The sequence below is a fragment of the Orcinus orca genome, chromosome 2 (assembly GCF_937001465.1).
Source record: "Orcinus orca chromosome 2, mOrcOrc1.1, whole genome shotgun sequence".
Lineage (NCBI taxonomy): Eukaryota > Metazoa > Chordata > Mammalia > Artiodactyla > Delphinidae > Orcinus > Orcinus orca.
In genome coordinates, this window is record NC_064560.1 from 85,431,046 (window position 1) to 85,445,709 (window position 14,664).

The 14,664-nt window shown below is 53.5% G+C and overlaps 1 protein-coding gene across 1 annotated transcript in view; it reads right to left on the reverse strand.

The window, feature by feature from the left end:
• Window positions 1-14,664, reverse strand: part of CCDC33 (coiled-coil domain containing 33) — a 116,601-nt gene that overhangs the window by 40,023 nt on the left and 61,914 nt on the right. The window contains 1 exon segment of the mRNA XM_033440158.2: window positions 6,437-6,631. Coding sequence (XP_033296049.1) covers window positions 6,437-6,631 — 195 coding nt within the window.

Sequence of the window (14,664 nt, forward strand, 5' to 3'; positions counted from 1 at the left end):
TTCCTTCCCACCGCCTCAAGATGTTGGGGCGGTGGGGGCGGGAATCTCTTTCACTTAACGATAAGGAGACAGGCCCAGAGAGATGGAATGATTTATCCAAGGTCACACAGCTCTTGAGTGGTGGAGACAAGCTCAAACCTGCTAGAGCTGCACGAATGAGAGGAAGCCGGAGGAAGGGTCTGCAGGGAAAGATAACAGAGACGCACAGGATGGGGTCCTTATTTCTCTCAAATGCTTGGTAAGCACCTTTCTCGCGCGCTCTCTCTCTCTCTCTCTCTCTCTCTCTCTCTCTCTCTCTGTCTCTCTCTCTCTGTAGGAACTGGAGGAGGAAGAGAAGGACAGAGAGGAAGAGGAGTGGAGCTGGTGAGCGCTTTCAGCCAAGCCTGGGAGCTGCGATGACAGTTGCACCCTCACAAGATTTATTTTTAGAAAGCTCCCGAGTGCCAACATGCAGGGCTCACAACTCCGGCTGCAGGAGTGCAGGGGAGGAGACGAGGAGGGCTGGGGTCCTCAGAAGCCTTCCTGCCTGCAGGAGCTAGGCCTGGGATGGGAGTGGGGTCCGGTGCCTGTGTGTGATGAGCACGTGAGGACAGGTGGACAGAACAGGGGTGCTTGTAGAGTGACAGGGACAGAAGACTGACCTGGCACATGGGACCGCAAGCACTGGGCGGTGGAGTCAGGACTGCTGAGACTGGGGTGTTGGAGCAGGAGGGATGGGGTGACAGCGATGTTTCTGGAAACACCCGGTGGCCTGTAGGGGGCACGGAGTCAGGGCCCTCTGATTGGAGCCTGTTGAGGTGGGCACCAGAGGGCTGTGCTTTCTTTATCTCTGTCTCCATCTGTTTCTTTTGTATTTTCTCTCCCTCTTGTGGTCCAAAGATCTGGGTGGAGCTCAGACTCTCAGGGACCTGGGTGATCTGCCTCCCAGGTTGGGCTCGGTGTCACTCTGGTTTATGGAGGCCAACCCCAGGCTCCTGGGCTTTGTGATGCCAACACCCTGAGCTGACGCTCTTGCTACTAGGTGCCACTGACGTCAATAGTGTCCATACTCAGGCGACCACTGCTGGCGGCTGCCTCCTGCTCAGGACCCATCACCTGCCGCCAGGTGGTGCCCAGGAAGCCGAGGTTGGGCCTGAGCTTCTCAGCTTCACCAGTCTGCAGACCTCCTCCTGGGCCAGAGCCTGGGGGCAGGACCAAGGCTCCAGGAGCCCCAGGGGCCTTTGGAACATCTGCTCCAACTTCCTCTGCTGACAGAGGAAGGGACTGGGGCCCAGAGAAGGGAAGGGAGTTCAAGGTCATTTCAAGGAGGTGGTGAGAGTGCTGTGAGTGCAGGGGGTAGTGTGGAGCTGGGCTGACGGGCAGAGGGTATGTGTCCCGTGGCTGTGGGGTGCTGAGGGGGCTGAGGGTGTAGCCATCATGAAAAGAGCGGGGCTGGGGCAGGGGAGGGCCCACGCCATGACCACATCCTGATTTGCCTAGGACTATCGGGTTTAGCACTGCAAGTCCTATGTCCCGGGACCCCTCAGTCCTGAGAAAGCAGGGATGGTTGCACACCATAGGGCCACGCCGGGCACACTCACAGGACCAGGCTCACAGGTGTCTCTGCTATACTGCCAGCCCTTTCTGAAGGCCCCTCACCTGCTCCCTTTGACCCTCAGAAGTAGGTAAGGCAGGTAAGCAGCTCTCTTCTGTTACAGACAGAAAAACCAAGGCTCAGAGGCACAAAGTGCTCTAAGTCACCCCGGGAAGGCATGGGAAAGCCAGCGCTTCTCCCCATGGATGAGAGGGAAGCAGTCCCTGGGCTGGGAAGCCTGCCCTCCTGTCACCCGAGCCCCAACCTCCGCTGCTGTGTGACCTGGGAGGCGCTACAGCTTCTGTGGCCTTCCTTCTTCTCCTTCTCCTTGAAATGGGGCCCTTTGTCCCGAGGAGCTGAAGTCAACCTACCAGGTTAAATGGCGGTGAGGACAGCTGGAGAAGGGGACGCTAAAAAACCAGGAGGTGAGGGGGATCAAGGGATCATTCTGGGCTCAGCAGACTCAGGAGTGGGAGAGAAACAAAAGTGTTATGCTCAGAGCAGGGCGGGCACGTGGGGACCAGGAAGGAGAGAGATGAAGGGAGGGGTTTAGGCTTTCAAACAGAGAAAGAAAGAAATGAGTTATTCCAGTGTGGTGAGGTTGGGGAAACTCCACTGAATCTTTAAACAACCCTCGTCAATTATTCATCTGCTGGTGTGAGGGCCCTCTGGTCTGCCCCAAATCTCCTCTGAGCAATCGAGGAAAGGAGGGAGGGAGGGGGAAAAAAGGGGGCCGGGGGAGAGGAGAGAAAGAAAGAAAGGCAAATATTTACTGGCTACTGTGCACCTACTCTGTCACTCCTGCCTGCCGGGGAGCTCCCAGAGCTCAGAACCTTGGCCTCTTCCCACCCCACCTGCCTCAGGACCCTGCACTGTTGGGCACAGGGCTGGGCACCTGGCGGAGGGGTGTGTGTGTCTCTTTCCCTGGCTGATTGGAGGAACTGCTGATACAGCTGCTGGGGAAGGGGAGTCTGCGCAGTGGCAAGGGTTTTACAAGCCCTGGTGAATGGAGCTGGCTTGTCTGGAGGCCGCATAGAACCCCTCATCTCACCGGCTCTCACCCGTGTCAGAAGACATTGTCTGGCTCAGCATGAGGTGGGCTCAGGGAATCCAGGGGATGAGCGGGGAATGCTTACACGTTGTTTAGTGTTTGGAGAGTTACCATGTGTGGGATGCCTCTTAATATCTCATTCTTCACCCTCACTTAAAAGCCCACCTCTTCCAAAAAAAACTCCCTGGGCTGCTCAGAAGGGAGGTGAAGGCTTCCTCTAGTTGTGCCCAGGCCTTACTCTTGACCCAAGGTCATACCCACAAGATGCTCACCCTGGAGGGTCCACTCAGGACTGGAGCTTTGCACCCACTTTGATAGAATGGAACTTGAAAGGCCTATGTCAAAATCAGGTGTCCCGGATAAAGGGAGGAAGAATTGACTGGATTGAAGGCAGATCCAAGGGCACACTGTGGGTAAGGGCGTCCGGGGGTGGTGGTGGGGTGGGACTGGCAGGCCCCAGGGCAGCGAGCACCTGTGGCATTCTGTCCGAAGAGAGGGTACAAACCCTGGTCTCCTCCGCTCCTTTCTCTGTTCCCAAGGTGATCCTTTCTCCAGAAAGTGTTCAATCTTCTATTAAGCTCTGGAGGAAATCAGTGGCAGAATTGTTTCTTGGGCTCTGGGGAATGTGCTACAAGACCAGACACAGACTAAGGCACTCCTGGAATCGAGAGGCTCACAGCCCGGACACAGTGGCCGAGACCTGAGGGACACAGTTAATCGTTCGCTCACTGCCCAATCACTGCCATGTCACTGGGGCCCACTGTCACACCCCCGGGCTCTGCTGCTGGTGGCCACTCCCTGACCGCACGTCCAGGAGTCACACACCTTGCGACAGTGCCATTGCCACCCAGATGTGTTCTAGGGCAGTCAGGTATTTTCCATGTCCTGTGACTCTGTCTACAGTGTACGCGCCGTATTCCGTGCTTATGGCCGTGTTCTATGGCTGCGTCTTCCTGTAGTGCAGTGTCGTGTGATATCATTGTACGGCTTGGGGGTATTGCTATGCAGCTACACTCCACTGCTCCTGCACCGTGTCCTGTAGCTTGTCGTTGTGTCTGTTGGTCGCAGGAGCTCGCTGACTGCTGTGTAATTTTGTTTGGTTGCCATGGAACGGTGACCCGTTGCTTCACGCTACCTGTCATGGAGCTGTGTGCTGTTGCTACCCACCCGTGTTCTAGTGCTTGTTACTGGGCTCTACTGGCTGCATGAATGTTTGTCTGGCTCCTACTCTGGTCCTTCTGGGCTCTGCCTAGGGGCTTGGAACTGGAGCTGGGGGCTGAGTCTCTAGGACCCAACCGAGGCAGAGGTGGGAATAACCAGCATGGTAAATCTGTGCTGACAGAGAGACAGAGAATGATGCGATGGAGGACTGAGGCAGGGCTGGAGGGTAAATAGAATGAAACCAAAAGCCAGAAACAAGGAGGGAATACGATGGAGGCTGGGCCTGGGACAGGCTGGGATGGGCAAGGGGGAGGGGCAGGCCTGCTGTGCCCCAAAGCCTTCACCTACATCTGTGTAGGGTCAGGCCTGGCCTGGGCCCTGGAGCCCAGAGATGAGGAAGGTGGTGGCTGAGTGTACCTAAGTCAACAGCAAGCTAGGGAGAGCAGCCAGTGCTTGTGACCTTGCCAGGTGCCCAGCAAGGGGAGGCTAGAGGGACCAGCCCCGCAATGGGAGTGCTGGGGTGATACCCAGAGAGGGCATGCTTGAATTAGTTCTCCATATAGACACAACTCACAACGTCTCTGACAGGGTAAAGGGCAGCCTTGAGCCCCCTTGTTCATACTCAGAGCCTCCCCCAATCCTGTCTTAGTGCCCTTGGGCTACTTATTTCTCCTCCTGCCCTCTGTTTACTCAACCCCTCGCTCAAAAACGGTTCTTCCTCATGGCTAACCTTGACTTCTCAAATGCAGTCTAGTTTCATCTCCATGGTTTAATCCTTTAGAGAAGAGCCACACTAGCTGGCCTACTACCCGAGTTATTATGCTTTAAATATTCAAGGATATGAAAAGTATATATATTGTTTGAATTGCTCACCTATCGGGTCCATCCTATATGTCAAGGCCCTTCCCCCTCAGCTCTGTTTTCTTCTCCTTCTTTTCCCCATTCTCACCATCGACAATATCACCATCGCATTTTATAAGCAGAATGAAGATTCCAACTCAGCCGATTCCAACCCTTTCTACATCTTACCTCCCCAAGCGAATATATAATATTAAGTCATCTCTAATTTCTCTCAAATAATCCAGACCCTGAGACTCACGGACCTCCACTCAGACCTTGGATCCTTTGCCAGGCAGAAATGTTCACTGGACTCCAAACCGGAGAAGGCCTGCCGTGCACGGTACCAGGAGCAGGGCCCCTACTGCTCCCTTGACAGGCCAGTGGCTGAGATGAGAGGCTCATCCTACTCCCCTGGTAGTGTGAGGTCTGCGTCTGGCGGTGAGGTGAGGCCTCCCTGGGTGATGCCTGAGGCTTGGCTGGCTCGACATCCCAGGGGAGGCTCCCGGAGCTGGAGAGGTGAGGGGAGGAGAGAGCCCTGAGCTCTCTGCAGGGTAGTGACCAGGGAGGGATGCCTTCGTCTTTCCCCTTCCTTCCTGTCTGCCTTTCCCCTTCCATGGCGCCTTCCCTTTTCCTTCCTTCCCTGGCCTTTCCCCCTCCTTCTTTCTCCCCTGCACTACCTCTGCTCAGAGGCACAAGAGGGGCGTCATGAGGCCGGGCTGTGGAGGCAGCAGGCATTGGTTTATTCATGCCGCCCAAAGCCTCCAATGGCAGGTCTGAATCTTTATTTTCAACCCAACTGATGGCTGAGCTGGCAGGTCAGGCCCGGGAGCCGCCTTCCCGAGGGGCAGAGGTGAGAGGAGTGAGTGTAGAAGATGGCCTCGGAGGGCTCTGGACCTGCCAGGGAGGGTCCCATTTGGGGTGGGCAGGGACGTTCCATGTGGGAGCATCCTGGGCACGTCCAGCAGACAGCACCTTTCCTATTCGTCCTATGGGACATGTTCCAGGAAGGTGCAGAAGTGCCAGGGGAAGATGCGAAGGCTGTCGGTGGAGAGGGTCAGGTCCTGGGAGGAGGAGGCCCAGGGCTTCCCTATGGTTCGGTGGCCTTGGCTCCGGCCTTTTCTCAGGATCTTCCGGAGCAGCGTTCCCCATGGGATCTGCTGTGGACGAAGGGAAGAAGTCACTTATGAATTCACCCATGGTGGTCGGGACAGGACTTCAATTGGAGCCTTTGACTGGACTGTCTTTCCGGTGGCCTGTCCTGGAGCTTTCTGCATCAAGGGGCTAGGACTCAGCACTGAGCCCTCAACAAACTAAGGCATCACCTCGGCCGGCTGCCTGCACCATCCCTCTCCCAGCATCTTGTCAACTGGTAACGGGAAGACAGACCAACTCCCACAATCAAGGGTAGAGACTCTGTGACCAAAGACCAAAGACTCTTTGCTTTGAGTCCTACTTTCCTCTTTCGAAAGTTAACACTAATCTTTCTGGGGCTTCCCACTACCCAGAGGACAAGCTCTCGAGGAAGTTCTCAGTTGATGGCTACTTGAGTCAGAGGAACCCAGTCTTACAAGTGTTGCAGGGGTTGTTTTGAAAGAAATCACCTGAGAGTTCCATTCAAAGGTGAATGTCATTCATCAAAGATGAAGACTCCACAGCCTCCACCAGTTTAGGGTGACTCATATATACAGTGTGCCTAAAGGGAAGGTCCACTCGCCACCCAAGGAGTGGACAGCTCACAGGTGGCAGGCAAGCCCCTTCTCCAGGCCCCATCCCCGCTCTGGCCCTCCTGGCCCTGGAGGGGAGACACTCACCATTGCTCGGGACATCTTGGGCACCTGAAGCTCTTCCTCTGCTTCCTGAGAAGTGGATGTGTTGGAGCCAGTTGTGGAGCTCACTGTGGCCTTGGACCAGGACTCACGGATGGTACCCAGCTTCTCGTCTAAGATCTTGGGGTCCAGGATGGGCAGAACCTTGCTGTTGTTTGGTGTCAAGAAGTTTTCCGGCCTCTGGGAAGAGAAGGTGCAGAGACATTGCTCTGTGCCTTTCTACCATCAGCGTGCCTTTCTACACCCCCCAAGCCTCTCCTCCTCATGGCTCAGGAGGCCCTGCCTGCCTGGGCCCTGTCTACCTCCCACCACCTGGCCCCTTGCTCACTGTGCTCTAACCACACTGTCCTTGCCTTTTCTCCAACAAGCCGAGCTCTTTCCTGCCTCAGGGCCCTTTTATCTGCTGTTCTCTCTATTCAGAGAGCCTCACGGGTCTTAACATGCCTGTCCCCTTCTCATCATTCAGGTCTCAGCCCAGATGTGATCTCAGAGAGGCCTTGCCTTTGAGATAGAGGCCCACCCCACCTAGGGTAACCCCTCCTCCAATATACTCTATTCACATTATCCCATTTTACTGTGTTCACAGTACTTATTCTACCAGAAAATTCATTTCCAAAAAATGTGTTTACTTGTTGACTGTCTGCCTTGCTTCTCCACGCTCGAATGCAAATTACCTGTAAGCTGGGAACTCATTTATCCCTAGTGTCTGCCTCATTGTAGCTACTCAAGAAATATTTGTTGAAAGAATAAACAAACCGTGCCATCTATGACTCCCACCCTTGGTGCAGTAACAAAGATTCGAAAATCTCCATGCTCCTCTGACACCCTTTGCAGAGTGGACTTGCTTTCCATTCCATCTCCTTGTCATCCTCTCATCCTCTCACCCACTAAACAGTGTCTCTTCTCTCTCTACTCTGATGGGCCTCTTTCTCCAGCCATGTTCTTTTTCCTCATTCTCTTCTTCCTCTCTTGACATGACTGCCACTCTCATCTCTGCTTGTTTAGAATTTAACCCCACTCAAATACCAACCCTTCCAGGAAGCCTTCAGGGCCTCCACCCACACTTGCTCAAAGCTTTTCCGGGTTCTCCCAGCCCAGCAGCTGGCTCTCTCTGCTCTCACACTGTCCTCTAATTCCAGGCTTATTTGCCATTGTTGTTTTTCTGACAAAACTTTAAGTTCCTCGGGCTTAGGGACATGTCTTATACTCCCTCTGGGGAGAGGTTATTTGAAAGCTCTGCTGGAAATCTATGGTTAGCCCTCAAAACGTGCCCATTGTTCAAAGAATCATGCAGACTCAGGTTGGTAGGGACCTCAGAGATGACCCGCTTCCACTCTACGTCAGCTGTTGGAATCCTGTCTTGGCCACACAGTAGACAAATATTCCACTGTCTAGAGTGTTGTGCTAGAAAGAAGCAAATAGAACAATGGGCACAGTGCCAACAAAGACAGATGTGCTCAGGGTTAGAAGTGCCCAAATGTCTGACCCTGAACAAACAGAGAGAATGAGTGCAGGTGGGCCTCTCTTTAAGTGTGCTCTATATGAAAAACCACATCTATGAACCAGATGAATCAGGACAAGGACCCTTCCGTTTACCTCTAGGATCCTTTAAATAACTACCCTTTAAAAATAAATTTGGTGTGCAGAAATTCATTAACAAGAAGCATTTTCAGTCTTGCATCAGTAGATTAAGGGACATTCATACAACTACAGAGGTATCCAATCCAGTCTGGGCCTCATCCCCCAGTCCCTCTACCATCAAATATGTACCAGGAGAAAGCTGCTATATGAAGACTCTTGGGGTGGGAAGAGTGAAGCATTGGGTGACTCTGAGGCTGACTTTGGCACTGACTGAACCTTATAAGCAAGACTTCTGGGGCTGTTTTGTCCTTGGGTATTAGACCTGGCTGTCTCTCTCACCTGCTCCTCTCAGTAACTTTCATTCATTCAGAGGCTCCCCACTGAACATGCCCTCTGTACAGCATCTGAGTCAGATGGTTTGGAGTTTCCTAGTTGTCTGTGTGTTTTAGATAAGAAAAAGCACCACATCTGTCTCCTGTTCAGAACAGCTGAACGCGATTGGCTGTAGCAGAAAAACTACAGAATGTATATTAGATGGATGGGTGGGTGGATGGATGTAGGAGAGAGGGAAGGAAGAAATAACTAGCCAAGGCAAAGACCGACTCGCCATTGACCAACTGGCCCCTGGGGCTGGGGTGAGATGCTGATTCAGGACCTGTAATGACATTTCTCCTCATTTCCAGGCAGAAAGCCAATCTTGATGCCCTGGATTTCATAGACCGCCATCTAATCCAGTTAGGGGAGGAAGTAGAAGTAATGAAATCAAGGGAGAGGCCTCCAGAGGCGCCCTCATCAGTTCTGAAAGCAGGGACACACTGCTGAGAGAGTCTCTTCCTCCACAGCCTGTCACCCTGACATCCACCCTGTGTGACCCCAGTACCGAGTGGGTCAGCTCAGTGACCCAGAGCTGACACTTACTGGGTCCCTGATCAGAACTGGGCACTCACTAATTTTATGTGGATTCTGAAATTTATTATGTATAATTAATTTAATTTCATCACAAAGATGAAATAAAAATGAGACGGACCCCTCAGTCCAGACCACCCCATGAATCTCTGGTGGGCAGGGGTGTTGTCCCAAGAAGGAGGAAAGGCAAGTATCTATGGCCTTCAGTCTATTCTGCCCATCCCACCCCCTCCTGACCCCCAGCTGCTCTTCCTGTAGCTTCTGCCAGACTCAGTGGTCCTGCCCTGCCCTCTCCATGGCTGGCTCCGGCTTATACCTGCTTCCACAGCTGCTTCACGAGACTACCTCCCCAGCCCTCACCCCTGCAGGTCTCCCAGTGAACTTTGCCAGGATCCATCCCAGCCTGGGGCTTGGGGTAAGATGGGTGGGCGACTTGTATAGAAAAATCTTTACACTTGCACATAATGCAGACCCCAAAGGGAAGGTCAGAGGCAGTTGTTCTAGTCATGTGAGGTAAGGGGTCCCAGGAGGACCACAGTGCCTCCCATAGTGCTTAAATTCTCTCTATTGTTCCCTTACATTACCTGTCCAGACTCAACAGCTTCAGTCTGCCTACATTTCGGGGAGGGGCTTGTGCCCCCCTCTCCTTGCTCCTCATGGGAGGGACCTTGTCTGAGACTACAGGGAGGAGCCGGGCTGCTGGAAGCGGTGGGTCAGGGTGGAGAATGGGGGAGAAACAATGCTAAAATGGGGATGGAAGGAGGGGGGATCTCTGGGGACTAGCTCTTCCGTATTCGGGCCCAGGCTTGCCTTGCTCTCCCGCCTTCCTCCAGGTGGGGGAGGAGGCTTCTGGCTCACCCCACAAGTCTGCTTATTTGCTTTTCTGTTTGGCAGGCTTTGCCTTGCCTGCGGAGGCAGCTCGGGGCTGACAAGTGGCCCCTCACTCTGTGGCTCCGTGGCTACAGCACATCCTGCTTCATTAGGACTGTAATTAGGAGACCGACTTTGAAAGCTCAAAGTGATGCATGACCGCGCACTGGCTCAGACTCAGCACCCAGCCCACTGTTCCTTGTCCTGCTGCAGCTGTCCCACACCACATGAGGGCATGGTGGGGAGAAGACACCCCTTCTTCTTCCTTCTCAGCCCTCGCTGTTGCCTGCAGAGGGTCTGTTGAGACAGACCAGGCCAATAGCATAACAGGCTCGAGGATTCTTGGGTCACCTGTTTCCCCCTCCTCCTCTAACATCTTCTGCCTCCCTCCTACCCAGTCCATCCCCTAGGTCCCTGATCATGCAAAATGCAACTGTTCCAGCCTGCCCCGGCAATTACAGACTAGTCGAGTTGCAGCTGCTGTCCTCGGTGCTGAAAGTGCCCGTCTTGCGGCCTGCCTGCCTCTCGCCCCGCCCTGAGCCTTCTTGCTGGAGCGCACAGGCTCTTAATTCAATTAGCTGGCCCTGAACCCTCCCCAGGGAGCCTGGAGCGGAAACTGACAAATTCTGTTTAACAAAGACATTTGTCCCCTGCCCCGCTGGCTTTGGGCTCTGCCCGCCTGTATCCTGCTCATTAGGTATCTAACAAAGTGCGTCCCAAGAAATCTGCTTCCAATCGCTAGTAATTCAGGAGGCCTGATGCAATTTTCTCCCTGATAAGGGTGTCTCGCCCGCTGGCAAGTGCCATAATAAGCCCTGTGCAGCGGATCCCCCGTCAGTCGCTGCTTTGTCATTTCCTGTGGCTGCAGTTGTAGGTTCTTATCTCTTCAGCTGAAGGAGTTTCAACGGGTCCCTCCAAGGGGGCTTGCTGCCTCCCCTGCATATCGTAGGTCTCATTTAGGACAAACCATGTGATCTTGCAGCTGCGGTGGGGTTTGAAGCTCTGAGTCTGTCTTCCAGCCAAGAAGGGTCCAAGTGTTAATCCTCACCGGGGCCATGATTCAGTCTCCAGAAAATGGTGTCAGAGGGTTAATCTAAAAATAAGTTGTGGCGTCAGAGGAGGGGAGCCAGTGAGAAAGATTTTTTTTTTAAATTCTGGCAGGGATTTTATTTATTTATTTATTTTTGGATGTAGGTACCATTCTTTTATCTATCTACCTATCTGTCTATTTATTTATTCGTTGCTGCGCGCGGGCTTTCTCTAGTTGCGGGAGTGGGAGCTACTCTTCGATGCGGTGCACAGGCTTCTCATTGCGGTGGCTTCTCTTCTTGTGAAGCGCGAGCTCTAGGTGCGTGGGCTTCAGTAGCTGTGGCTCGCAGGCTCTAGAGCACAGGCTCAGTAGTTGTGGCACAGAAGCTTAGTTGCTCCGTGGCATGTGGGATCTTCCTCGACCAGGGGATCGAACCCGTGTCCCCTGCATTGGCAGGCAGATTCACAACCACTCTGGCAGGGATTTTAGTATTAACTAGAGCCCTGCCTATGGCTCAGTGGATAGGCTGTGGGCTCACTCTTGTTAGCCTGAAACCTGGTCTTTCTGCACTTAATCTTTTCCCTTGGGTTCCCCCTATTCATAGAGAGGTCCTTCCAACATATAGGTCAGATCACATCCTACTGCTGCTCAAAGATCTTCCTTAGCTTCCTATTACTCTGTGACGAATTATATACCCTGTATCCTGGTGTTCAGGCCCTCCAGAATCTAGGCCCCATCTAACCCTCCAGTCTCACCGCCCACAACAGCTTCCTCATGTCCCATGCACTCCAGACACTGTCGTGTTTCCATGGCTTTGCACCTGTGGTTCCCTCTGCCAGAAGCACCCTTGCCTTGCCTACTTCCAAGCCACTCTTTGAGGCAGAGTGCAAACCATGCTTCTCTATGACTCTTCCCCTGACGATGCAACTACCTCAACTAGAACCCTTAGCAAGATGAAGAGTGATGATTCTTTTGGGGTGCTTTACTCCTTGGCACAGGTTAAGGATCTAACAAATGGTTGATGAATTCATGCCTGAATGACCTTGGCTGGACCAAGGGTGCACATGGTTTGGCTAAAAAGAGGTCTAAGGCTGTGGTAGTCTGGCTTTGAGATGGGAAAAAACCCAAGAGCAGCCCCCACTTTCTGAGAAGTCTGGTCTGGAAGCTTCTGCCCTGTCTTACTTCCTCTCCTCCCCCTTCTTCAATCCATCAGCTATGCATTTGGCTCATGTGGAGAGCAGAGCAGGCCAGGGGAAGGCCCGAAGGTCCGGTTCCTTAGTCATCCCTGCATCCTGACTCAATCCACTCCATCTGTGGCCGGGAGTCACAAGCTCACATTCTCAAGGCAACACAGAGTGGTTGGTGAGGCATTCAGGATAAGCCTGCAGTATGGCTCTGGGTCCATTCCTGCCCACCCTGCCCTGGGAGCTCACAGGCCAAGAAGCAGGTCTTCATTTTCTCTATCACCTCTCTAACTCCCAGCTCAGGACTCTGGCCTCTAGAGAGATGATTGTCTGTCTCTTCTCCATTTCTTCATTCTCTGAAAAATTGCTGTGAGACCAAATGTGGCGCTGGTGACGTTTATCTTCAGCACCAGACAAGGCCTCCCGATGTCCTTACGGATGTGAATCTGGTGGAGCAGCTGTCATGCGGGGCGGGCACCGAGTGATAGATTAGGAGGGCTCTGTCGTTCCCCTCCCCCGGAGCTCTGTCGTCATCCCTGATGAGTTCAGCGTGTTTGTCAGCAACTTGGGTGAACAATAGTAAGCGCTCCCTTTACTGAGCATCTGCAAGAACCTTTGCTGGGCACTTACACACGCTCCCTTATTCAATTTTCACTACATTTCCGGCCGGTAGGGATCACAACCCCTTTCTATGGATAGAAAAGTAAAATTCACGGTGGCTAAGATCATGTGGAAGATCCAGAATTCAAACCCAGATCCAGGGAGGCACGCTCTCTAGTGCACATTGCAGCAAAGTGTCCTAACTACATGCACAGATGACCCGGGGCTTGGAGTAGGGGTGGACGTGGGGCTGTGAATGTGTGACGCGTGATGGCATCAGGGCCCAGAGCGATCTCAAGCCCAGACAATATGCTGAGACCAAGAAGGTGAGTTCAAAATAGAGCAGCAGAGGTTCAAGGTGAAGGTGTGCCACCTGCCAGCGGCTCACATACCAGACAGGACTCCCAGGCTCTAAATGGACCCCACAACCTTGGTTAGGAATAAAGCGAATGATAGACTTTGGCTGCACCAAAGGGGAGAATGTGTTTGCAGGAAAAGGATGCTAGTCCTACTTTACCCGCCAATACTGATCCAGCTCCACAGTTTGCTGGGGGGACACTTTAAGAGTGTTGTCAAGATGAGACAACCAGGAGGATGAGAAGCAGAAACCCAGTGTGACAAAGAGCAGTCAGAGGGAGAGTCGGTCAGGCTGGAGATGACACAACTAGTTTGCAAACAGCAACAGGACCGACCTGGGCATGGGCGCTAACTTCTCTGGAGCCAGTCTCAGGAAGGAATAGGCAGGATTGGGGGAGGCAACTGGAGAGAGATAGGAGGAAGAGGTCTACAAGGGAGCTGATAGAGGCTGGAGGGGGCTTCCTGAGAGGAAATGAGGTCCCTGTCACAAGAAGTGAGCAAGCAGGGTCTGTAAAACCCTGTGTGTTGGAGGGAGTGTCAAATGCCCTCCCTGAAGTGGGGAGCATGGGGGAAGTTGCATCATAACCAAGAGACTGTTGGGGGAGCATGGATCTGCAGGAGGGGTTCAGGCATTGTGAAAAGCAGGCAGGAGCCTCTTATGGGGGGATGGGGAGCCCTGACCCAACGCTGAGCATCTGTGAGCCAAGGGCCAGGCTGGCCCCGGAAAAGCACGGGCTCTCCCCTCTCGCTCACCTGTCCCCAGCTTCCTTGGGTCATATGGGATGATCTCTGAATTGGGCCTAGAGTCTGAGCAGGTGGGGAAAAGTGTACCTGTGAGCTGGGGAGGGATAGGTCTTTTCCTCTGTCTCCTGCCGTGTGGCCTGGGAGAGGGGGAGGACAGGGAGGGAGGGGACGCAGGGTGAGGTTGGGGGCCTGCGCGTAGGGCAGGGAAGACAGGCAGGGATGTTGTGAGGTTAAAAGAGGGGAAAGGGTATTTTTCTCTGGATTCATCATTATCCTTACGGTAGTGTTTTCAGAGCTGGAGTCTTGGGGGTGGAACAGAAGCTCCCAGAGGATAGAAGCAGCTGAGGAGGCTTCTGTGCCACCCTGGACACTGGGCCTTCTGGGCAGCTGGGCTCGGTGAGGAAATGGAGGACGGCTTGTGTTGGGGCTTCTCTGAAGACCAGCCCAGGCCTGACATGTGTGGCTTTCCAAAAATCCATAAGAATTCATCAGAACTCAGCATGTTTCTGCCTGTCCCCTGCCCTCCACTCCACATTTGCTAAACAGCCACTTGGTCTCCAGAGAAAGTGGTTTGAATAAAAACACCGGGGCAGCCTTTTACACCGCATCAAAGACCTGCCCGCACCCCACCTTCCCTAGAGGGGAACAGGGAGGGAAAGGTCAGATGGGGCTGTGGGAGCCGCCCCTTCCCTCAGTGGGGGATAGCAGGGACCACCTCATCCTCTCCTTAAAGGCACGCTCTCTGTGCCAAATCCAAAGAAGCAGTGGGTTTTGAATCCTCCAGCATCTCTCAAGTCTGTGGGCTAAGGAGAGGGGGCTGCTCATCTGAGAGGCTCTGCCTCTGCCTGATGCCCTGGCACGCTGCCTGGGCAAGACCCTGGATCCCAAATCCCAGCCTCAAGAGAGCACCTGCTGCTGAACACCCAGATGACAGCATGGAC